Here is a 27716-nt window from a genome sequence, read left to right on the forward strand (position 1 = left end):
AAGAAAGAAAGAAAGAAAGAAAGAAAGAAAGAAAGAAAGGAAGAAAGGAAGAAAGAAAGGAGAAAAGAAAGGAAGGAAGCCACACAGTATGCCACAAAATAGCTACCAAACATGCTGCAGGTTTTCCTCAATGTCTCTACCAGTTTTAAGGATATCAGTGGAATAATCTGGCAATCTACCTGTCATTTTTTATTCATCACAGGGCAATCCCACTTTTTCTTATTTTACAGTTTTTGATGACACCTTTACTCCTGCTTTTCTTCAGAATTTGTTGGGTATATGCTAAAGCCTGTTCACACCCAACACTAGCCTATCTATTGTCCTCCTGAGTCTTTTGGAATCAGTGGCATTCTACTTCTCACTGCCACATGGTATCTCCCAAATAAATGATATAGATTGGATTAGAAAAGCACTATAAGGTGTCCATCCAAATGCCTGCTAAAATCCAGGCAATAGTCAATTTTCGTCCATTTGGTCTTTAGATCATTAGACTCCTTTTGTTTATTATAAAACACTTCCTGACAATGTGCAATCAATACAATGTTATCCATAAACAAGAATTTTGGGAAGCTGTCAGAATCCACAGGAAGTCCTTTCTCTACTATTCTGAATCTCCCCCCACTCTGGTGATAAATATCTTTGATGGAAACACATAACATTTATATATTGCCTAATGGCTTTTCTGTTGTTGTTATTTTGTTTTTACTAAATGGACATTGAACTAGCTTATTCTGAGTTTATATCTTTCAAGAATTTCAGAATTATCTTAATATATGGATAGCAAATGCCTAGTATAAAAGTATTTATAAGGTGGCATTCTGTTCTACCAAATCAAAATTTTTTTCATAATAGACAAGTACAATAGGATCTTATTTTCAATGCATTTTTCTGCTAATTGTGAAATAATGAAGACACAGTCCATCTCTGAATTACTAGAAAATGACCAGAAAATGTCTGACTGTTGCTTACTAATACCCTCAACAAGAATGCCCTTATTTCCCATAAAGAGGACTCTCATAAAATATTGTAGTTAGGAGAGTAGGCATGAAGTTCTGTTGATCTCCCTTTTTCAGTAATAATAAGGTTGTAGACTTTCCCCCCCTCACTTTTGTTCTTTTTTAATGCTGTAATGTAAATAGTCCACAAATTCATGATGAACACTTTGACTTCCAAAAAGAGACATTATTATACATAAAAATGAAAACATTTGGGAACTATGTCTTGTATTTTGGTCTGGCAAAACTATGGGATCATCTTCAACCCTTCCACCTCCCTCACCTTATATATCCAATAGGGTAGTGTATATTATCAATTCTATTTATCTGTCATCTCTTTCACATACATTAATCTTATTTCTCTATACCCGCCCTGAAAAATTTTGCTTATTTAATGTCCTTCATAACTTGGGTATAACCAACATTTACAAACTGATTTCCTTTTATTCTCCTTCATTATCTCCCTTCTGCAGCCAAAATGATCTACTTGCTTATCCTCATATATGCATTTCCTCCTCACTTCCTTCTCATATAATTCTAGTTCTCTTCAAAGTTCAGCTCAAATAACCACATCCTTCAAAAGGCCTTTCCTTTTTCAGCTGGCTGTTAAGTGTTTTATCCTGTTTCCCACAAAGTCACTTTGTATATATGTCATATTAATTTCTCTGCACATGTTATTTTTCTCCAGGAAAATATAAGCTCCTTGAAGGACTGTTTCCATTTTTGTTTTGTACCGCAATTAAGATATCAGTGTCTGATGCACAGTAGCTGCTTAATAAACACTTACTAAAATGAATTAGTATAAGTGCTCACTAATATCCACCTGGCTTCTAACATACATTTCGACAAGTGTTCCTACCTCCAATATGTCTCTAAACCATACTTTATAATATTGACAAATACATTTCTTCATTATTCAAAGATGTGATTGTGTTACTAATTTCTTCATAATTCTTCACCATTTGAACCTTTGAACTTCATGTATATCCTGGCCTCCTACCAGCCTATGAGTTCCATAAGAGCAAATCCTGTGTTACACCTTAACTTTATATCTTACTGACTTACTATATAGTGCACTATGCTTTACATACAGCAAGTGTTTTAGCAGCTTTATATGTTCAAGTGAAATAACAAGATTCTCAAAAGTATTGTTAATATAATTATGGATCTTCACAATTACAGAATAAGCAGAATGTGAGTCAAAAAATTCCCCTCTCCATTCCCCTGACCCTATCAGATATGGGCACATGAGAGTAACTTACCTAACAGACAATTTAGCTAATGGAAATTTTGGCAAGAAAAATGCCATATTCTCAGAGAAATTAGTCAGGACATTGGGAGTAATCCTATTATTTCAAAAATGCTTTAGGACTATATAATCAATTGGGCATAGTAATCTATCTTCCCTTATAAGAAATTAGGAAGGGAAGGAGATCAGAAAAGGGGGAAGGGGCTGATAGAAAAGAGGGCAAATTGGGAAATTTGGTGGTCAGAATCTAAATACTTGAGGAAGGACAAAAGAAAAGGAGAGAGAAAAGGATAAATTGAGGGGAGATAAGATGGAGAATAAAAATACAATAATCATAATGGTGAAAAAAATTTTACAAGTCTCTCTAATGAAGACTTCACTTCTCAAATATATAGAGAAATGAGTTGAATATATAAGAATATAAGTCATTACCCAATTGATAAATGATCAAAGGAGATGAAGAAGCATTTCTCAGTCAAAGGAATTAAAGCTCTCTCTAGTCATGTGAAAAAATGTTCTAAATCACTCTTAGAGAAATACAAATTAAAATTACTTTGAGCCCCTCTCCCATCCCCCACCAAAATATGTAAGAGAGGGAACCTTGTAAAGTCTCTAGGAATTGGGTTGTGGGTTGGACCAGCGCTATAGATCGGAAGTGGTCTGCCCACAGTTGCAGACAACACTATCTGATTGCTCAGAAGATGTAAAAGAACAGATCTTTGTTTATTTGAGAAACTCAGGAAAGAGTGTGGACCAGGGCAATAGGGGATCCCTAAATCTTATCAATTCTAACTCCTCCTCCTCCTGACACTCACAGGTCCTCTTCATTCCCAATAAAATTGGGATATTCTATTTTACTCTGTCTCTGTCTAAAAATGTTCTAGCTAAATAACTTGACATTAACTGGTCCACTGAGATAAAACCACAGAGTCAGCAAAGTCTAGTCAGATAAGTTGACTAGATGGCCAAAAGGGTAGAGCCTCGGTGGTCTGGCTCAGATAGGCAGAACAGAAATCTGGTCCTTGGCAGCTCACACAAATTGGGTGGAAATGTTGATAATGCTGAGAAGCAGGCTACAGGATATGGGTAGATTCAGGGAAGACTTCTCAAGATTCGGGAAATCTCCAAGGGAACCAGGAATACAGCTCCTTTCTCAAGCTTGGTCCAAAGATGGCCACAGGAAAAAAAGCTCCTCTCTCATCAGTCTCCAGAGTTCAACTGACCCCCCTTAGAATCTCAGCATCTCCTCTTATCATTTCCTCCTATTCCAGAATCTCACCCATCTAGTTCCACTCATGTGGCTCTCCTCTGCAAATCTTTTGTAAATGTTCAAACCCTCTGCAACTTTTCAATACTTTCCATTTACTTTCTATACCACACAACTATCAGATTTTCTGTTATGATAGAAAAGGAAAATGACAAAACATGGAGAAGATGTGGGGAAACAGACACTAATACACTGTTGGGGAAGTTAAGAACTGATTCAACCAGTCTGGAAAGCAATTAGAACCTATGCCCAAAGGGCTATAAAACAGTACATCCCCCTTTACCCAGCCATACTATTACTAGGTTTGTATCCCAAAGAGATAAAAAGGCAAAAAAGAGAAATGGACCCATAGCTATAAAAAATATTTAAAGCAGTCCTTTTTGTGGTGCCAAAGAATCGGAAAGGAGGAGAAACCCATCAACTGGGGAATGGATGAATAAGCTACAGTATATTGTTGTAACGGAATATTATTGTGCTATAAGAAACAGTGAGCAAAAGGAGCTCAGAAAAACCTGGAAAGACTTATTTAAACTGAAGCAGAGTATGTGAAGGAAGTTATTTAGGGGACTTGATCCCAAGAACAAAATCTAAGCACTGGTGCCCCCTGGAGTCCATAAGAGAGTCAGCAATTAAGGTGGGTGACAACATGACAGAGGAAGAGGCCCCTAGATAGCCCTACCAAAGAAGGAAAGGCCAGCAGAATGTCATCACACATGCATGTGAGCTGTGAAAGCTAGAGAGCTAGGAAAGGCTTTTAAACCCAGGCGGGGAGCCCAAGTCTCTCTCTGGACTTCCACAATAGATATATGACAGACATGTTGCTGGTGTTAGGGGATAGAGAGCCTTTGTCAGCCAAATGGAGAACAGATTCTATTCAGGCTAATCTTTTCTTGACTCATCTCTCACTGTCATGTTATTAATAAATGCTTATAACTCTGGCCAGCCCCTTTTTTATTCCTAACAAGATTGTTGAAGCTGCCCACAGAACTAGGTAAAGTGAAGAATTGCCTTTCTATGATGAACTAAGGAAGGGAAAACATTTCCTTTTCCTTCTATTAAAGTATCTAACTCTATATCTTTGGAAGATTTTTTTAGAGGGAGAAGATCTCTTTGAAAAATGTAGGATTTAACTTTTAAAGGGACTTCAGTTTGACTAGAGCATTATTACATAGATGTAGGTAATGATTGGCAGGTTCGTGTAATTTCATCCATCTATTCTAAAGCATTATTTCAGTTACTACAGGTAACATTTTTTGATGCTATTCATGAAGAAAAATCAAGGCTAAGTAATCAATTTAATTTTTCATTTCTTTTATAAAATATCATTGGAGAGACAGTCAAAGTAACAATGAAAATGATTAAATGATATACAAGTAAAAAAAAGAAAAGTCTTATTAACCCAAATATCTGTAAAATCAGTAGTTGAAGTAAAAGTTGGTTATATGGGTGGTGGTGGAAGGATTAAATAAATTAATAAATAAGGCCTAGGAAACAAACATTTAGGATTTACAATTAGAATTATATCATAAAAAGAGCACAAGGGGCAGCTGGGTAGCTCAGTGGAGTGAGAGTCAGGCCTAGAGACAGGAGGTCCTAGGTTCAAACCCGGCCTCAGCCACTTCCCAGCTGTGTGACCCTGGGCAAGTCACTTGACCCCCCATTGCCCACCCTTACCAATCTTCCACCTGTGAGACAATACACCAAAGTACAAGGGTTTAAAAAAACAAAACAAAACAAAACAAAACAAAAAGAGCACAAGATTTATAATCTAAGCAACTGAGTTCAATTTCCCATTTTGCTATTACCTCTGTGCACTTAGGCAAATCATTACCTATCTCAATGTCTGAGTTTCTTCCTAAGTAAAATAGAAAGAATACTACTACTTGCTTTTTTCTCTCACAAGGTTGCCATGAGGAAATCATTTTGTAAATATTAAAGTGCTATGTAAATGATAGTTCCATTATTATTATTATTACTATTACTATTATTATTAAGGTTGTGAAAGCATGCAAAAGTTAAATAGAAACAGCATCTTGTAAGTGAGAAAAAAGGAGGTATAGAAAAGAATTGCACCAGAAAACTAAGCTACGGGAATATCCCATTAATATGAATATAAATTCTAAGAAATTAAACATATTTTCTCTCAGAAACTGTGGGAGACAAAGAGACAATAAGGGAAAAGACATATACAAAAATATTCATAGCCATGCTTTTTGTGGTGGCAAAAAATTGGAAAATGAGGGGATGCCCTTTGATTGGGAAATGGTTAAACAAGTTGTGGTATCTGTTGGTGATGGAATATTATTGTGCTAAAAAGAATAATTAACTGGAAGAATTTCATGTGAACTGGAAAGACCTCCAGAAATTGATGCTGAGTGAAAGGAGGAGAACCAGGAGAACATTATACACAGAGACTGATACACTGTGGCACAAATGAATGTAATAGACTTCTGTACTAGCAGCAATGCATGATCCAGGACATTTCTAAGGGACTTAAGAGAGAGAACGCTGTCTACATCCAGAGAAAGAATTGTGGGAGCAAAAACACAGAAGAAAAACAATTGCTTAATCACATGGTTCAATGGGGACATGATTGGGGATGTAGACTCTAAACGATCATCCTAGTGCAAATATCAATAATATGGAAATAGGTCTTGGTCAATGACACAGGTAAAACCCAGTGGAATTGCATGTTGGCTATGGGAGGGAGATGGGAGGAGGGGAGGGAAAGAACATGAATTGTGTAATCATGGAGTAATTTTCTTAATAAATCATAGGAAAAAAAAAGAAACTGTGGGAGAGAAATCACTCATGTGCCAGCAAGAAAAGGATCAAACTTCAACAAGATTAGCAAGTATAAAAGAAGTAAACTGAAAGCGAATGAATGTATCATCATTAAATGTAGATATGGGAATAAAAGGGTAACTTGAAAATAAAACAGTCACAATCAGATAGTAATGGTGTTACAAGGAAATTAGCTACACTAGACAATATAAATTATCCACTTTAATCTATCTGTAATTCACAAGCTGAAGGAAAAATTTAGAAATGCAATGATCACATCCCTGATGCTATTGGATTCAAAGCTTCATCTATTCTTATTAATCAAAGACAAAAGAAAAATTCTACCCTAAAAATTAAGATTGTACAACATATAGGGTTGACACTGAACCAGAATTATCTTTTTTTTTTTTTGCTGAAAAATACTCAGTAGGAAACTATTTTTAAGCAAATTGTCAATATAAAGATACGTTGAAAGTATTTTAAAGTTGTGTTACAGGGAGGCTAAGTGGCTCAGTGGATTGAGAGCCAAGAGTAGAAACAAGAGGTGCTGGGTTCAAATTTGACCTCAGACACTTCCTAGCTGTGTAACCTTGAGCAAGTTACTTAACCCCACTGCCTAGCTCTTACTGCTCTTCTTCCTTGGAACCAATAGGTAGTCTTGATTTTAAGGTGGAAGGTAAAATTTTTAAAGGGAAGGTTTTAAATAAATTAAGGAGTGTTACCTTTGGTACCAAAATTCTTTAACAAATCTACTATTTCAGTAACTAAAAATATTTTGTCAGAAATTTTGGTTAACAAACTCTACAAAATGATCTTTGAACAATCCTTAAATCTTTATCAATAAACTATAAATTATCATTATCTAAAGGAGAAAAATCTACTTTCTGATAAATAGTCCTTATTATATTCAAATTTAAAGGAATCCAGGAATATAGAACATCCTCATTAGTTTCTCTGGGAGAATACTTATTACCTACTAATATCAGTTCCACATTTTTAAAAGATCTTATTCTACAAAAACACCTGGGAAATACTAAAAAAATATGCTTAGAAGAATAAATAAAGAATTGATTATTAAATAAAGTAGCTTGATAGAATTGAAGCTACTTGAATTTAACAACTGTTTTATTTTCATAGTTGCTTCCTCCAAGCATAGTATAGTTCTTAGTTCACACTAGGTGTTTAATACATGCTTGCTGATTCATTGATCGATACAGTAAGGTAAGAACAATATTCTAATACCCACCACCCTCCCACCCTATCATGCAAGTTAAGTTTTATTTTTCCTTGAACAGTATTTGAGACTACCTTTGAATCTTGGCTGGCAATTTAGGCTATTGACATCTTTTCCTGGCTACATGAGTACAAGGGTGTCACAAGGATCTACAGCGGAAAGATTTGGGGAAGGGAAGCTGGGGAAAAGGAGGTGTCAAAAATTGACTCTCTTACTAATGTTTCACAATGACCAACTGACAAAGGGGTTGAATCAAATCAAGAAGTCCTAAATGCTTGCCTTTTCTCAACATCCTCCTCTTGCTATGGCGAAATAGACTCTTACTGATAACTATCAAATGTACAACAAAGTGTCTTCCTCCCCCCCCCCAATATTGTACCAAAACTACCAGGGAACCAACCAAAGTCAGCCTCAATACAGAACCACAGAACCGACAGTTTTGATAGATAACCTTAAAAAAATTTCAGATTGTTCCAAATAACTAATAATAGGAGAAATGAAAAGCAAAAAAACTCTTTAGTTTTACTTCACACTCAGAAAGTTGGCAAAGATGAGAAAATGCGGAAGTATTTAATGTGAGAGGGTATGCAGAAAGATATGCACACTGATACATTACCAGAAATTTTACAAATTATAAATTGATCCAAAATTTTTGGAAAGCAATTTTGAATTAACCCCCAAATCTATACTCATTGTATCAGATAGTTTCACTGATGGGTATATGTTGCAAAGACATCAAAGTCAGAAAAAAAAATATTTCATAGCTGCACTTTTTTGTGAAAACATTTTTTTTCAAACACTCTTACCTTCTGTCTTAGAATCAATACTGTATATTGGACTAGGTAGTGAGGATTAAGGGTCATACTCCTAGGAACTATTTGACCCGAAGACCTTTGGTCTCTAGGCCTAGGTTTCTATCTATTGAGCCACCTAGCTGCTCCTGCAATAGCACAGTATTAGAAACAAAATAGATGTTCACTGGCTATGTAATACATAAACAAATTTTCTCATCTGTTAAAAAAAAGAAAATAATACTGGTAGCATAAGAAGAGAAATAATGAAGGATAGAGAAATATAAACTGGTACTGATTGAAATAGGAATCAGGAAAATAAATTACATACAATAGTAGCAACTAGAATAGAATGGAAAAAAAAAAAAACCCTGAAAGTGAATGCTTTACAATTATACTGCTCAAACTTGGCACCAGAAATAAGTAAAGAAAATACCCCTTTTTCCTCTTTCACTTTGAAGAAGTGAGAGGTGATGGATGTGAAATATTATACATATTGTCATCCTATTCCATAAACTAACACCTCTTTCTGTCTCTCTTTGTTTCTCTCTTTCTCTGTCTGTCTGTCTGTCTCTCTTAGAAAAGAATGTTTGAATTTGAGTTTATTAGTTCTCTATGTTGAGAAGGATGGTATTTTTCATCATGAATCTGTTGGAATTCTGATGGATCACTGTTGATCAGATTTGCCAAGTCTTTCATAGCTGATTATCTCTGCAATATTGCCATCACTGTGTAAAATGTTCTCCTGATTCTGCTCACTTCCCTTTTTTTTTATCAGGTTCAGACAAGTCTTCTAAGATTTTTTCTAAAAACCATTCCCTTCATTATTAGCTTAAAGTACAATAATATTCTATCACATCCATACACCACAATTTGTTCAGCCATTCCCCAATTGAAAAACATCTCCTCAGTTTCTAATTCTTTGCAACCACAAAGAGAGTTGCTAAAAATATTTTTGTACATATGGGTCCTTTTCTTTTTGTCTCTTTGAGGCACAGATCTAGTAATGGCATAACTGGGTTAAAAGGCATGTACAGTTTAATAGTTTTTGAGGCAGAGTACCAAATTGCTTTTCAGAATATCTAGATTAGCTCATACCTCCACCAACACTGCATGTATACACACTTTGCCACATTCCCCCTAACATTTATTTTCCATTTCTATCCTCTTAGGCAATCTGATGAGTGAAATATCCAGAGTTGTTTTTAATTTGCATTTCTATAATTATTAGTGATTTAGAGTATTTTCTATGACTATTGGTAGATTTGATTTCTTCCTCTGAAAACTGCCTATTTATATTCCTTAATAATTATTTATCAACTAGAGAACATATTAGTTTTTCTGATGAGCTTTTTATCTTTCAAAAATTTTTGTTATAAGAGAACATTCCTTTGTTGGAGGAAAGATATATTCAGAAATGAGAATAACATTAAAAAGGTAAAATAAAAATAATTTTTTCATTAATTCCCTTTAAAACAGTGATGGGCAAACTTTGTAAAGAGGGGGCCAAAGGAAAGGAGATGCTCATCTGTCAATGTGTTTCTAAAGCAACTCTTTTGAAGTTTCATTGTATTGTATCCTACTTGTTGTGTTCACCAGATTAGGAATAATGTCGCATGGCAGGATAGAACATTTCAGGAGGCCACATCTGGCCTGCAGGCCATAGTTTGCCCATCACTGCCTTAAAACATATTAATACAGGATGTAAGAGTATAGCTTTGAACTGTGTGCAAAACAAAAACATATAAATAAATGAAATTTAAAAATTTTGATACCAAAGTTCTCCCTTTTTTGTTAGAGTGAGTTTTACTGGCTCTCAATTTTCATGCAAGAAATTAATAGATAATTTATTCTACATTTATTTAATAATCATTATACCTTATATTATTAACAATATGGTCAAAACTTTGTAGACCGAAAGTTTCTTATATATATAACTGAGATGTTCTAAAGCACAATTATATCAAAAGAGAGTAAAAATCAGGTTTTCAGGCTCAGTGAAGAAGTGGAAATATACCTGTCAATTAAAAGTAATGGAGACTGAATTTTTTGTTTATATAAAGACACACAGATTGACTATGTATTATCAAAGAGCAAAAAGAATTTAATAAACCAAATACTACTAGAATATCTTTTATACAAATTATTTTACTTCAATAACTGAGATAACATTTTAATACTTTGCAATGACTCATGATTTTCAATTGTCATTGAATAGTAAAAATGGCAAAATGTTTGTTACCAATTCTAGTTGATGAAAAACTAGAAAACAAGTTATTCATATATAAAGTTATAAACACAAATATCATTATTATACATCTAAGACCTTTAATAACATAAAGGAATAAGTTCAAGTGCTACTGGGCATTCAGATATGAAGACTCCCTTAGATTCTAGGTATTCTCACTTTTCCTGGCCTTCCTGTTGTGCTGAATTTATTTTCTGATATGCAAGCATAAATAAATGAGAGTTTTATATCTATTGTCCCTTGAGATGCAATGTTGAATCTGAATTCCATTTTCCAGAGATGAAAGGGAAACTCTGACAATGATGTGACCTAGCTCTTTTTTATTACACAATCAATAAATTATCATATTTGCATCTTGAATCTGTCAAATGCTAGAGAATGTTAAATAATCACATCTCTGAATCTCACCCTCAGTTCTTTAAACCAAATTAAATGTTTGGTGTCAAAACAGACTATGGAAGTAAAAAAGAAATAATTATAGCTATTTTATAATGAATACAGGTCTCTTTACCTCCAAGTAAACTTATGACATTATTGATCATTTTCACTGAGAAATGCAGCAGCTAAGTTCTTATGTGTTTTTTGATATCTGATTCTTTCTGTTATAAATCACCAGTTCAACTTGAAGTGCCTGCATAAACAAGTAATCACTTACTATAACATGTGATCAAGCCCTAAGAATACTAACTTAAAGAAGCTATGTAGTTTTAAAATTCCTACTGAAATTTTACTGCATTTAATGATACAATAATTACACAATTTAAAAAAGAGGCTTGGATAACTTATTAATTTAGGTGGATATTTTTGTTTCATCTCTTATATTTAAGAATTAATCTAATGAGAACTGATCCCTTGATAGGTATATAATTATTCTCTCCACATGAATATATATAAAGAATTTTTGAAGAGTAAAGTTGAAAGATTAGAGATTATCTAATTCTTTCATATTACCAATAAGAAAAAAAAGTGGCACAGAAGTCAAGTAATAGTACCATAGTCACAAAGTAAATTAGAATAGACTATAATGTCAAATCTCTAGATGCAACAAAATTAAGCACAAAAATGAATATGTTATGGGAAAACAGGTCAATGATTCCTCAACCTGTTCATTCAAATGTTAAAAAGATTGCTATAAAATTTTCAAAGTAAAACCAAGAAAGAACAAAAACATTAATAGAAAGATTAAACCACTAAAATATTGATAAATATGATAAACTTAAAAAAACTCTTTCTCATTTTTATGCTAGCAAAAATATCAGGGGGAAATGATAAATATTTAAAATAGGGTAAAATATAATAATATTTGATAATTAATCTTTCAAGACATAGGTATTGGGTTATATACTTAAGTATAAAGCTCCTCCCCACCACCCCAAAAACAGAAGAATTAAACGGTAGCATAACATTCAATGTTAAGCACAACCTAAGTGGAAAGAATGAAAATATTTTTCAAATTATAATATACATTTATCAGTATGCATCAAAATAAAGTTCTTGGTAAATGGTAATTCTGTGTCTTTTATCTATTCCAAATCTTTTCAATTTTAAAAAATTGATTTATATACATCAAATTGAACTTGCTCCGACTGAACACCATTATCTCTCATTTTTATTTTTTTATTGCAATTTGGTTTTAATTTTTAACTTTGTTTTAAAAAGTGAGTACTTTAGCAATAGATAGGGGATTCAGAAAGGACTCTCCCAATACCTATCTTTTGGAATACCTACCAATACCTATCTTTTGGAATGTGATATATATATATATATATATGTATATATACATATATATATATACACATATATATATATACATACATAAACATATAAAATATATATATGTAAACATACACACATAAACTAATGTTTGCAATGTACTGGGATACTTATGACTGCCTATTGTAATATGATTGATTTATATATGTATTGCTTGGCATTTGTAATTCTCCAAATTTTCCAAATTCTCTTGAAAAAATAAAATGTAGTAATATCAAAGTAGATTTGATGGGAAAGGTTTTATCCGGGTCTTCATATTATTTGACTGTTTCCTAATCTGCAATAGATATAGTTGCACAATATGCAAAAATTTTCAGTTATCTTTCAGTAAATGTTCATTATGAGCAATGTAATATAAGATGATCTAAGAATAATGGTTCTAACCATTCCTTTTTTTGTTGTTTTTGATTAAAAAACATTTTTTTAGAGTTCCAATTAAATATAAAAAAAATTTTTTTAGAAAAACTGTCCATGGTTACATAATTCATGTTCTTTTTCTCCCCTCCACCCCCCCCCCAACACCCCCTGTAGCTGACACGCATTTCCACTGGGTTTTACATGTGTCCTTGATCAGGACCTATTTCCATATTACTGATAGTTGCACTAAGGTAGTTGTTTAAAGACTACATCCCAAATCATAACCACATCAGCCCATGTGTTCAAGCAGTTGTTTTTCTTCTGTATTTCTAGTCCCATAGTTCTTCCTCTGAATGTAAATAGCATTCTTTCTCATAAGTCCCTCAGAATTGTCCTGGATCATTGCATTGCTGCTAGTAGAGAAGTCCATTACATTCCATTTTACCACAGTGTATCAGTTTCTGTGTATAATGTTCTCCTGGTTCTGCTCCTTTAACTCTGCATCAATTCCTGGAGGTCATTCCAGTTCACATGGAATATCTCCAGTTCATTATTCCTTTGAGCACAATAGTATTCCATCACCAGCAGATACCATAATTTGTTCAGCCATACCCCAATTGAAGAGTATATCTTTGTTTTTCAGTTTTTTGCCACTACAAATAGTGTGGCTATAAATATTTTTGTACATGTCTTTTTCCTTATGATCTCTTTGGGGTATAAACTCAGCAGTGGTATGGCTGGATCAAAGGGCAGATAGTCTTTTACTGCCCTTTGGGTATAGTTCCAAATTTCCATTATAACATGCATGATCTTAAGTGGGGTGAACTGCCTCACAGAATTCGACAGTACCCCCAAGAACTCCAGAAGAGGGGTCAGTTGGGGCAGTTAAGAATGTGGTTATAAAAAGCAGGCTACCCAGCTTGACAAACTCAATCTTTGGGAGAGCTGGGTGGCTTGAAAGAGGTAGGAATTGCTTCTAATCAGCTAGTTCATCTCTAACCTCAGGAAGCATGGTGTTTCTTTGCTGAATACTCCATAATGACTATAACCAGGCTATGAGCACTGTGAGAATACCTTATATACAGTATTCCAGCCAATCTCTAAACAATACAGATCTACAATCAAGACTACCTTCACCATCTTGAACTTGATAACATTAGATTTAAGAGAAAGGTAGACTGTGAGGGAGTTAAGGGAATAGTTTTATTCAGAGGCATTCCTCTCTAGAGGAGATTGCTATTTCTGACAATATCCTGAAGATATTAGATATTTTTACTTCACTCTCAAACCCAGAATTTATCCCTCCTTCCCTGTTTCCCTGAATTAAAAAATCCCTTCCCTTGTTAGGATTGTGAGGTGTGAGGGGTTGTATTTTCAGGTTTTACAAACCCAATTCATATATTACCTAAGCCAAATCTCCATCCAGACAGACTTTGAGTATAGTTTTAATCCAGAGTTCAAGAAAGTTGTTTGAAGTCATCCTGAGCACTTGATCTATCTTGGGCTTAAGGAATAAACTTCCAACAGTGGAAGCTGCAAATTTCTGTGGGATTATTCTCTTTTTGGCAGCCAATTTATTCCTATAATCGCTAATTCAAAATTGCCTCCATTCTTGGTCAGAAAGGAATTCTGTTATATCAGTTATCAGAGGTAGCAACTGCCAAAGGGAGTTAGGAGAAAGAATTCCATCCATTCACTCCCCTTCCCCCTGCTAGTGCTTGCAGTTTGATTCCTGCTGTGACACCATTGCTAACTGCACCCATTTTTACACCATCCAGAATGGTTGGAACAATTCATAATTCCACCAGCAATGTATTAATGTCCCAATTTTGCCATATCCTCTCCAATATTTATTATTTTCCTTTGCTGTCATGTCAGCTAATCTGCTAAGGGTGAGGTGGTACCTGGGAGTTGTTTTGATTTGCATTTCTCTAATTATAAGAGATTTAGAACATTTTTTCAAGTGCTTATTGATAGTTTTCATTTCTTTATCTGAAAATTGCCTATCCACGTCCCTTGCCCATATATCCATTGGGGAATGGCTTGATTTTTTTGTGCAATTGATTTAGCTCCTTATATATTTGAGTAATTAGACCTTTGTCAGAGTTTTTTGTTATAAATATTTTTTCCCAATTTGTTGATTCCCTTCTAATTTTGATCGCACTGATTAGCGCAATAGATGCTGAAAAAGCCTTTGACAAAATACAACACCCATTCCTATTGAAAACACTAGAAAGTTTAGGAACAGAAGGACCTTTCCTAAAAATAATAAATAGTATACATCTTAAACCATCAACAAGCATCATCTGCAATGGGGATAAATTAGAAGACTTCCCAATAAGATCAGGAGTGAAACAAGGATGCCCATTATCACCTCTATTATTTAACATTGTACTAGAAACACTAGCAGTAGCACTTAGAGAAGAAAAAGAAATTGAAGGTATTAAAATAGGCTATGAGGAGATCAAGCTACCACTCTTTGCAGATGATATGATGGTCTACTTAAAAAATCCTAGAGAATCAACTAAAAAGCCAGGGGAAATAATTAACAACTTTAGCAAAGTTGCAGGATACAAAATAAATGCACACAAATCATCAGCATTTGTATATATTTCCAACACATCTTAGCAGCAAAAGTTAGAAAGAGAAATGCTATTCAAAATCACCCTACACCAGTGATGGGCAAACTTTTTAAAGAGGGGGCAAAGGAAATGCTCATCTGTCAGTCTGTTTCTAAGGCAACTCAGCAAAATAGTCTGTGATAAACCCAAAGAGCCTAGCTTTGGGCACAAAAATCCACTATTTTATAAAAACTGCTGCGAAAATTGGAAAACGGTATGGGAGAGATTGGGTCTAGATCAACATCTCACACTCTATACCAGATAAATTCAGAATGGGTGAATATAAAGAAGGAAACTACAAACTTATAGTGGTCAATAACAATTAATGAAATTCTCCCTCTCTGAACTATTCCAGTTTTCAAAGTCTTCCAAATATAGTTTCTGTTGTTGTTCAGAAGTTTTCAGCCATCTCTGACTCTTCATGATCCATTTGAAGTTTTCTTGGCAAAGATATCATAATAGTTTTACCATTTCCTTCTCCAGCTCATTTGACAGATGAAGAAACTGAAGCAAGTAAGACTTGCTTAGGCATACACCGCTATTAAAATATCTGAGGACATATCTGAATTAAGGTCTTCCCTGACTCTTGGCCCAGCACCCTATCTACTTCACCAACATAGTTGTCCTCTTGAAACAAATAGTATCCCTCTACCATGTGAATTCCTCTAAAAGAAAAGTAGAGAGAATTGCTAAAGGGGCAACCTGCCTTTCCCATGTTGTCCATATAACTACATGAAATAAAGTACAAAGTCTAAGGCTATTGCTCCTCCTCACCATGTTTCTTTCCACTTCTTTAGATCAACACTGGAAGAAGAGAAGAGCAAGATCTTAACAAGAGGCTCAGGAAATTCTTTTTCTCTTTCTAGAAGGCCAGATTCCTTACCTTTCAAGCTTAGGCTTAAAAGTGTAGCATTCTGTACCTCTCAAGCAAGAACATAAAGCTCCAAAAGTACATATTTCCTCCTTTGACATCTGCTTTTTGGAATCTGGCTATTACTGGCTAGGCCTAATCATATAATGATATGGAGAAAGAGCAAAGTAACAATCATATCTCCAAGCAAATCATACTCCCTAGTAAACACCCTGAAGCAGTTAGGTGGCACATAGAGCTTTGGCCCTGGAATCAGGAAGATCTTGAGTTAAGTCCAGACTCAGACATTTAATAGGCATTTAACTACCACGTGGTTGGCTTAATTTCCTCAACTAAATATGAGGATCATAATAGTACCTACTTCCCAAGGTAGTTGTTCGGATTAAATGAGATAATATTTGTAAAGCATTTAATATAATACCCAAGGCAAAGTAGGTACTTAATAAATGCTTGTTCCTTTTCTCTCTCTCTCCGCTCCTTTTGAGAACTTATGATATATGTGGAGAGAGGGAGATGAGAATGAATGAGGTCATGTATAAATCCTTGGCCCAGAGAGAAAAAAATCATTCTGATTTGTTTTTTCCTCTAAAACAAAAGAAGGAAGGAAGGTGTCCAGTTTAGTTCTGCCTTTGGAGAAGTTTATTTAAAAAAATAATCATTAAAACAATAAGAGGGCAGCTGAGTAGCTCAGTGGAGTGAGAGTCAGGCCTAGAGACAGGAGGTCCTAGGTTCAAACCCAGCCTCAGCCACTTCCCAGCTGTGTGACCCTGGGCAAGTCACTTGACCCCCATTGCCCACCCTTACCACTCTTCCACCTATGAGACAATACACCGAAGTACAAGGGTTTTAAAACAAAAAACAATAAGATTCTCAATTTGCACAACTTTCAAGCATTTGGGAGGAACAGGGGCTCAAACTTTGGTCCTTTCAGTATCTACTATCCTAATACTGTGCCTGCTCTTCTTTACTGATAAATAACTGACAAGGTGTCACTTTAAATCTGTTCTAAAACTTTCTCTAAGTTTAACATTTTAAAGTTTATAGTCTGGTATAAGCAGAGAAAATTCTATTTAAAAGGTTCCCAACAACAATTTTAGCTCTTTCTTGAAATTAAGATTTGTAACTTCTAATTTGTCTCTCTTCTAAAGTATCTCAAAATGTCTTACATATAAAAAGCAATACAATATTAATAAGAGTCCAAGTTAGAGAATTAAGAGAGACGTAGGTTAGAGTCCTCTCTACAATAAGGGTTACTATCTGGTTACCCTTGTTAATCTCTTAAGTCACTTAATCTCTCTAAGGTTCAGTTTCTTTAAAATAGATATTTTTAAATCTTATCTTTAAAATGGATATAGGGCCCACAATATTTACCTCACAAAGGTGATGTAAGGATCAAATGAGATAATGTAACATAAAGCCCTTTGTATAGCTTGAAAGACTACATAAATGTCAGTTCTTGTTATCATCCTATTAGGTCCTCTTTAAATTTGGGTTGATTTATTGAAAAAGAGGGAAAAAAATGTCAGAAATTATATCAAAAATGTGCTGTTGTAGCTACTGGGAGTCTATAAAATTTTCAACTAACCACAGTAGTTACAACCAGTAACATGATTCTATTAGGGGTAGGAAGGAAATGAAGTATACCCAAACACAAAAAAGGGAAGTAACCATCATTTAGTTATTATATGTATATTGCTAATACTAAGGGTTAGACTCTGAGTGAAAGTATTACAACAAATAATCTCTTTGGTTATACATTACTTAATGTATTGGTCATGAGAACAGCACTTTTCCAAGGTTATATTAAAAACAAAAAATCCCTATGAATAGGCACAGACTCACTTGAGAAGGTCTGTTAATACCATGGTTTTTAACTTTATTTTTCTTCACACAAGCTTACCAGTCTCTACAAAGGTCATATGAGAACATCTGCAGCATATTAAAACTAAAAACAAAAAAATTTAAATACCACTAAGAATTTCTTGAGAGACAGTGACATCTTGTGGAAATTATGACCTTTCAAAGTGAGTTATTTAAATTAAATCTAATTTATACCATCTTTCAGTACTTCATATTGAATCTATCTATGGGCTTGTCAGTTTGGTTACTAGTTCCACAACAAATAATTGGCACTTGAATAAAATATACAAACATATGCTCTTTAAACAAAGAACCACTGCATTAAATTGTAGAAAATATATAAATAATTTTATTATAATGCAATTCTGTTAGAAATAAAGGCAAATACTTTATATTTCTGGTTTGTAATATAACATAGAGAAAAAGGAACTCAACATAGCCTTCTTCAGTGAATTATGACAAGTAAAAGAAAGTACTCTCAACTTAGCAATACATGCGCATGCGTATGCACACACACACACACACACACATACACACAGAGGCACCACACATTCTTACAATTTGCTTCTGGATCTTTATGCACATTTAACAAAGTAGTTTGTGAGGAAGGAGGTATATTCGGTGGTGTATTATCTGGCATGAAAGTTAGAAGTTAGATTTTGAAAGGTACCTGCCGCTTGAAAGCTAGGCAAAAAACAATAATAGCAATAAACTATAAAGAGCTCACTTATCGCTTGCCTGTCTTCCTGTTAACAAAGGGAAGAACAGATAATCACAAATTTGTAATGTAGTAACTCTTACAACAACAAGAATAAAAAAAACACATTTATATTGAAATTTTTATCATAGAAAATAGATATAAAAGAGCAATGTCACTATAAGCCATAAGTGGATACAAGGAAATCCTATGACAGGAGGAAGGAAATTAGATAGAGTTCTGACTCAAAGCAATGATTCAGAAAGTTCTACTAACAAATATTTGTCATATAGGCTATCTGAAACAGAATAATAATGAGAAAGGATATCAGTAAGTGGTTAGTTATAAGCATACCAAATGCTATGGAATTAATGTTAGCCAATGTGAGATTTCCTCAAATGCAGCAACACAACAGGAAAACAGCTTTAGATTTAAAGTTAGAAAATTTGAGTCCAAATCATGACTCTTCTTAACTTGGGTAAGACACTTAACCAATCTGGACCTCTGTTTCCTCATCTGTATAAGGAGTGGTTGGACCAGATGTTTCCTAAGTTTACTTCAAGCTCTAAATCCTATCATGTGACTCAAACAAGGAATTGAAGGATAAGAAATATTTAAGAAGGTAAAAAGTAAAAAGAAAAATGACATGTGCATATGTCTTGAAATCTCTAGTTCCCTTCAAGATTCATTCAGATACTTCTACCTACCCAAGGTCCTTCCTGGGGCTAGTTCATTATTACCTTTACAAATCAAGGTCTAGCATTATGCCTTGAACATAATAGGCACTGAAACTTAATTTGAACTTAAGGTATCCAATTCATACCTCCTGCTGTCTATTGTGTACATCTTGTTGATTAATTGACCACTCATTTTAAAGGTATAATGGAAGACCCTGGTCAAGTATTAACTCCCAATTACTAGCCCTTTCCACTCTTCTGCCTTTAAATCAACACTGAGTATTGATTCTAAGATGGAAGGTAAGACTTTTTGTTTTTTTAAAAAAGGTATAATGGAAGAAAAAAAAAAAGATTAACTTCTCATGCATTTCCCTACTGATTGGTTTTCCTCCCTCAAGTTTTCTCCCATTCCTGCCCATTCTTCATCAGCTGTAAGAACAACCTTTCTAAAGTCTACCTTTGACCATGCCACACTCCCAGTTTCTATTAAGAGTATGAATCCACTCAATTAACTCCAATGACACCCTATTTCCTCCAGGATCAAACGGAAAATCCACTATTTGACTTTTAAAATCCTTCATCTGGCTTCTTCCTACCTTTCCAGTCTTCTTATACTTTACTCCCCATCATGTCACCGGTATTCTTACTGTTCCTCACACACAGCACTCATATCTCCCCACTTGCTGTTCCTCAAACATGGAATACACTCCTTCCTCATATCTGCTTCATAGCTTCTCTGACTTCCTTTAAGACTCTGCTTAAAACTCCAACATATTTTAAATTGCTGTTGGGTACTAGGTTAATATCTACAGCAAAAATCTATTCATTTAATGAAAAGCACTATATCATGTATAACATTCTTTTACCTATATAACATTCTTTACCTGAAAAAACAGGCTGTTAATATTAAATGAATAATTTATGTTAAAACATCTCATTTGCTTTATCTGTTACCAAGATATAATTCATATTAAAAACACAATTTTCAAAAATTGCCATCTATATTGCTACGATAAATTATGCACCTCCCAAGTGTGTAACTTTCATATTCAATTTCTAAAAACTATACATTAAATATTAAAAATTCTGGTGTTACTGTATGTTCATAGATGCAATAGAATAAGTGGTGAAAGCACTGGTTTCTTTTTAATGAAAATAGATGATTTGGACAGATTTAAAATATAAAAATTCAATGATGAAGGTATAAGGATAAGAAAGGGATCAGAAGGAGAAAGTAGAGAAACAAACAGCATTATACTAAGCGCAATGCAGTGAAAAGGTATATGGGTATGAAAAGTTGAGGGCTGGGTATCATACACTAAAAGAAATAGCTAGTCTTTATGAATCTGGCAAATTGGGGCAAAGAAACAAATAGTATGGAATATTATCTATAAAAAAACATGACTTTAGGGGGCAGCTGGGTAGCTCAGTGGAGTGAAAGTCAGGCCTAGAGACAGGAGGTCCTAGGTTCAAACCCAGCCTCAGCCACTTCCCAGCTGTGTGACCCTGGGCAAGTCACTTGACCCCCATTGCCCACCCTTACCACTCTTCTACCTATGAGACAATACACCGAAGTACAAGGGTTAAAAAAAAAAAACATGACTTTAGGGGCAGCTGGGTAGCTCAGTGGATTGAGAGCCAAGCCTAGAGACAGGAGGTCCTAGGTTCAAATCCGGCCTCAGACACTTCCCAGCTATGTGACCCTGGGCAAGTCACTTGACCCCCATTGCCCACCCTTACCACTCTTCCACCAAGGAACCAATACACAGAAGTTAAGGGTTTTTAAAAAACAAAACAAAACATGACTTTAAAGCCCATTGCAAATCAACTAACTACATTATACACAGAATGCTAAAAAATTTTAAGTGTGGATTACACTGTAATGCAATTTAACAAGTTTCATTTCAATTACTAATTTCTGAATATATCTTTTATAAAGCAAAAATAGATTATACCTAGAAAACAATTACCCTAAAATACCAGTCAGTAAGTAATAAACACAATTATTGTAAACACGAATATTGTCTACTCAGAAATATGTTGTAAAATATTTATCCTTGGGATAATCATACTGCAGATTCTGATAATTTGGGCTAATTTTTAGGGAAAAAATACTTTCTTTGTATATATAAATAAGAATGGAACTTGCCAATAAAAATTAAATAGTCTTTGAATACTTTACTGGTCTCAATTAAGGCCCCATTTTCCCCTCCACTATACCTGATATAGAAACCTGAGATGAGATTATGCCTGGGGTAATTTTTCAGTGTATATTGTACATATATTTTTTTCTTTAATAGATAACTGTAATGAAACAAAATAAAGGATGTAGAAGAGACTAAAATGGTAGCCTTTAAAAAGAGGCTATGATAGATTAACAAAGGCAAATTAAAGGTTGATTTTACTTAACATGAAAATAGCAAAGAGAGTGTACTTACCCTTCTCCTCCCATTCTGGTTATTTTTAGGCGAAAATCTACAGAATTCAGACTTGGAGGTTTCCATTTCAAAATATCATCACACCGGCCAGGTTTGTATTTCTAAAGTAAATTTTAAAAAATTAATGGTTATAATTGGATTTAAGATAATAAAAACACACATAACTCCAAGGTATTTATTAATTATTTTCAAATGCCTATTTGAAATTTGAAGTTGAAAAAATACTGCTACAATTTCTTTCCTTGATATTGTTTATCATATTATTCAACCAACAAAGAATACATGATATATTTTGTAACTAGAACTAATTCTCCGTCCCAAACCATTATCATTACCACTTGATGGTGGGCATTTACTCTGGGGTAAAAGGAAGCTAGGACATCAAATTGCAAAATACAAGAATACAGGAAAGAAAGAACAATGTGTCAGATAATCTATAAGTTGAGTCCTTTACTCTTCTCCACTATTGTTGGAATATCTCCTACTCAAAAATGACCATCTTAATCTACTTCTGTTAATGTTATCACTATTCAACCAAGCCTAAAACTTTGAAATCTTCTAATTTCCCCTTTGCTTTGCCCTATGAATTCACCCATACACCAAGAACTGTTGTTTCTCTTTCATCTATCTCATATTTGTTCCTGACTATTTCCAATACCATTATCCTAGGCTGTCCTCATTTTCACCTGCTTGAATTACTTAAATTGCCCTCTATTGACAGACTAATTTTTTTCTAAAACATTACTCTGATCAAGAAATTTTCCTGATTAAAATTTTATAAGGAAAAACTACTGCCTATAGGATGAAACAGAATCTCTTCATTTTTGCTTTCAAAGTCCTCTGTTTAATCTGGACCCACTCTTTTTGTCCCTTTTCCCCCCTAAACACAAACTCTGTGTCTTGATAAGGCTGGTCTAAATGTTTTAAGTATTGCTGAATACCTACATATGAAATCTAAGGACAAAGTCATCCTCTTTAAGGATAGGAATTTAAGTAGCTGATAGAAATTATAGGTTGGAATGTAGCAAAATAGAATAATACATGATAAAAAGGAATTCTAGAATCCGAGAAAGCTTTACTTTATAGAGGTCAAGCTTTGCTTTATAAGAAGATACTGTCATCTCCCTTTTTTGAAGACTTTCATACCAACGAATCATGAATTTAGAACTTGAAGGGGCTATAGAGGCCATCTAGCTCAACTTATAAATACAAGTGAGGAAACAACTTACTTTACTGATTTACTCAAGATCACATGCATATTAAGGAGCAAAATTGGGTTCTCTGACTTTGCCTCCAGGTCTCTTTACACTCAAAGAGCCAGGACTGTGGTCAGTTCTCCAATGGGGTAGGCTTGAAATCTTTAGGGTTTTATGGAGAAAATCCATTAGAGCAGGGGCCAGCAATGTATGGCTCTTTCTGCAGGAGCCATAAAGTCAATTTTTTTCAGGCGCTGTTACAGGAGCGTTCACTGTGAGCACTGTACGGCTCTCACAAAATTACATTTTAAAAAATGTGGCGTTTATGGCTCTCACGGCCAAAAAGGTTGCCAACCCCTGCATTAGAGTATGAAGGATTTCAGCATCAGTTAATTTCCCAATACTTCCTAAGGACTTGATTATGATCTAATGTATTATGCCCAGTGATCTCACTTGTGGGATCCAAGACATAGATATAAATATACATATATGTACATGTACAACTAATACATGTGTGTCAACTAATAAATGGTTATTCAGCACTTTCTATATGTGAGGAACTCTATTAAGCAATGAAAACAGAAAGAAGTGTTCTTTATTCTCAAGGAGCTTACAATCTAATGGGGGAGATAACATGGAAAGACCTATGAAAAAACAAATCATATACAGGATTGGAAATAATCAATTGAGGAAAAGGGCCTCTAGAATTAAGGGAAATAAGGAAAGGTAGCATGTAAAAGATGAGATTTTACCTGGAACTTGAAAAAAGCCAAGGATGCCAGAAGGCAGAGATGAAGAAAGCATTTCAGGCATGGGAGATAGCTAGTGAAAATGCTTGAGAATGGACTATTTTATGAGAGGAACAGTAAAGAGACAAGTGTCAGCCAATCAATAAGTATTTAAGTTTCTACATGCCAGAAACTTTGCTAAGTACTTCAGATACAAAGAAAAGCAAAAGCCAATATTTAACCTTGAGAAGCTCACAATCTAATGGAGGAGATAACAGGAAAAATAACCAACTACAAAACATGTATATATTTCATGTATGTGTGTGTATGGTGTCTAGTTTATTAAACTCTTATATTTGTTCATGCTTTATACTCATGTCTCAAATATTTTAAACAGAATTAGACCCTACAATTTTGAAAAGTTAGGTACTTTGAGAAATAAAAACTATACCACAAAACCAAGCTTAGAATCACCACATGTTTAGAATCTGAATGCGACACTTAGATACATTTGACCTTATTTTCCAAAGCCAAAATAAAGGTATATTGATTTTTTTAATCATAGGCTAAATAAATTAGAATAATTACATAAATTATAATCAATGTATTTTCGAGAATGAATTGATTTGGAATGCTGTCACTTTGTTACTAAAGAAGCTGAAAGAAGAGTAATTTAGCAAATGTTTGCTTTGGTAATATTCTGCTTAGAGTTAAAATTTTCAATCTCATGAGTAGAAATAATCAGATAAACTATTACAATATTTCTTAAAGAATAAATTTTCTGTTAAGGGCAGTTCAGAAAAATGAATGAACTAATAACATTCAAGCAAATATACAGATAAAACTCCACAAATGACACATATGAACTATATTCTCTATTTTTTTTTACCTTTTCTTCAAATAGAGATTATAGTGAATGATATTTTCTAAAGAAGTATCATATTTTCTTTGTGTCTTAGTCATCTCAGCTTCCCAAATATCTGCTCAATTTTGAGCAGTAAGCAATGTCTAGGTATATGCAGAGGTATAAATGCTTACACATTTAATTTTCCCCCTTGGGCACCTGATTGTCAACAGCACATCTGAACTCTATAGGCTTGTTTAAAAGATTTTAAAGATATGAGCTGTGTTTAATTAAAACCTGCTTACATATCTTAATTTTTTTTTAAATCCGAGGTTCTGTTCTAAAAGGGTTGTTATTGCTGATAGCTACTGAAGTCTATCAAGTAATAAATTCTGACTCTGCTATTACTACCTGCCAACGTAATATCACCATATAAGTTATCCTCAAGAAGTCATTAAAAAAAAAATCATTAGGTGGGGCAGCTGGATTGAGTGCCAGGCCCAGAGACGGGAGGTCCTGGGTTCAAATGTGGACACTTCCCATCTCTGTGACCCTGGGGCAAGTCAATTGAATCCCATTGCCCAGCTCTTACCACTCTTTTGCCTTAGGACCAATACCCTAAGAGAGAAGTAAGGGTTAAAAAAAAAAATACATAGTATTAATTCTGAGACAGAAGGCATGGGTTGTTTTTTTTTTAATCAGTAAAGATAGGAGGAAGAAGTAGATAAGGAGAACATTAAGAAAATATTTATCAAAAGCAGTTTCAACATTATTTATTTTTAATATTTATACTCTTCAACTGAATCTTTGAAATAAAATTTACACATTTCTATTTTTTGGCATTATCTTTACCATTTGACAAACAGTGAAATAGGATAGCTTTTCTTACATTTCACACTAATAATCTCAGGAAATTAAATTATTTCCTTTGACATTTTATTATGATATGTGTTTAATTAAAAATGTTAATGCCTATTGTGATATCACAATAACCTCACTATAATTTTAAAAATGCTGAAAATTGTTTCTAAAAGCTATCGCCCTAGGGGGCAGCTGGGTAGCTCAGTGGATTGAGAGCCAGGCCTAGATAGGGGAGGTCCTAGGTTCAAATCTGGCCTCAGTCACTTCCCAGCTATGTGACCCTGGGCAAGTCACTTGATCCCCATTGCCTACCCTTACCACTCTTCTGCCTTGGAGCCAATACATAGTATTGGCTGGCTCCAAGATAGAAGATAAGGGTTTTAAAAAATAAAATAAAATAAAAAATAAAAGCTATCGCCCTAACTTTGATGTTGTTTTTTAAATTCATGACCCTCATTATTACCATCAAATGATGGTAATAATGATGGGGAAACAGAACCATCAAAAAGCATCATTATTAAAATTAATATCAAAGGCAGACTAAATTTCAACAATATAACAATCAAAATTCTATACCCTGATAAAACTAAAAAAGTTTAATCTACCATTTAATTCCATCATGCTTAAACATTCATACATTTATTCATTTAATCATGATACATTCACATATTCAATGTGTATTCAATGCCTACTATATGCCAGAAGCTATATAATAGGTATTAAGAAATTTAAAATAACTCATTTATATTTTTGGTGATTTAAAGCTGATAAAGCACTTTCTTGGCAACAACCCTGTAAGGTCAGTAGTACAAATATTATTCTATTTTATAGATGAGGAAAGGCCAGGAGATTTTAAGTGACTCATTCATGATCTTTTGTGTAGTGAATGTAAGTCTAGATTTAAACTCAAGTTTCCCACTTGTACTTAGGCTTATTTTTTCCCACTAGACCAGACAATCCTTACACAGAATGAGTTAACACTTATATAATACTTTGCAGTATAGATGGTGTTCTTCATGACAACACTGAGATATCAAGTAGAAATCATAATCTCCATTTATATATAATGAAAAAATAGGTGAGAGACTGTGATTTTTTCGCAGTAACAATTAGTACTCATTGATAAAGCCAGGAGTAAATTTAAATCTTCTGATTCCTCTTCCAGAATTATTTCTACTGTCTATTAAAACTACAACCAATTTATTTTAAAATATACCTAAAAATATGAAAGGTATTTAACTTTTTAAAAGAAAACAAAGACTGAAAAAAATGAAATACATTGAGGGAAATAACAAGGATTTTCATGCAGAAACACTAAAATAATTATTACTAAATTTAAATTACTAAATTAATATTGCATATTTTTAAACCCATGCTAAAGATGTTACTACTGTGTATTTAGAATCTTGTACCTGTGGACTTCTTTTCCCAGAATCCCTTTCCCTTCATCCCCAGGTTGTGTTGTTATGTTGTATAGATAGTTGTATATAACTCCCCCCCTCCTCCTGTGTGGGTGGCTGGGAAAGTCCTCTTTACTAATAAATCTAATAAAATATAATACTTGGAGTATTGGATATTAATTTTTAATCTTACATTTTTGGCTATCATTTCGAGAATGAATTCTCGATTAAAAAAAAAAATAGCCTTTTGAGTAAAGGGTAAGGAGGTTTCCCAGTGCTGAGGACCAAGAGTGTGGACCTGTGTCTCTGATCGCTGCAGTTCCCACCACTGCTGCTGCTGTTTGTACCATCTCATCCCTCACTCCCACCCCAGGCTTCCTATTGCTGCAGAGCGCTGGGAGGTCTGAGAGCCGTTTGGAAGCTCCTTTTTGGTCCTGCTGGAAGGGTGAGATCCCAGGCCCATTGGTCATACCCCTCCCCATCCCAACTTGGGTTTCAAAAGCATGGTAGCCACTTCAACTCCAAGCTTCAAGGTGAGGTGACTTTTAGACCCCTGCAATCCAGCCCCACCCCCCCTTCTGGAGTCCAAGCCAAATTTTTAAAGCTGACCCTGGGCTCCAGGCTGAAAGGGTTGCCACTGAGGGTTTTTCACAGGGGGAACACGTATCAAGTCAGTGGATTTCAAGTCAAAAAAAAAAATTTTTTTTTAAATTAGCCTCTCATTTTTCTTTCCTTTTTCTCCAGACCCCAAAACACCAAGACTAGTCTGTAATTTGTATCCAAATACTCTATTATTCTCCCTGGTATTTTCGCCCCTAGGGAGAA

At 34.2% G+C, this 27716-nt stretch overlaps 1 protein-coding gene across 2 annotated transcripts in view; it reads right to left on the minus strand.

Annotated features, from left to right (window-relative positions):
* RNGTT (RNA guanylyltransferase and 5'-phosphatase) overlaps positions 1-27716 on the minus strand; it is a 383467-nt gene that overhangs the window by 138234 nt on the left and 217517 nt on the right. For both annotated transcript variants that reach the window (XM_044676398.1, XM_044676397.1), the window contains one exon: positions 21863-21963. In XM_044676398.1, coding sequence (XP_044532333.1) covers positions 21863-21963 — 101 coding nt within the window. The remainder of the gene's footprint in view (positions 1-21862; positions 21964-27716) is intronic.

This window comes from Gracilinanus agilis, chromosome 4 (genome assembly GCF_016433145.1).
Source record: "Gracilinanus agilis isolate LMUSP501 chromosome 4, AgileGrace, whole genome shotgun sequence".
Taxonomy (NCBI): domain Eukaryota; kingdom Metazoa; phylum Chordata; class Mammalia; order Didelphimorphia; family Didelphidae; genus Gracilinanus; species Gracilinanus agilis.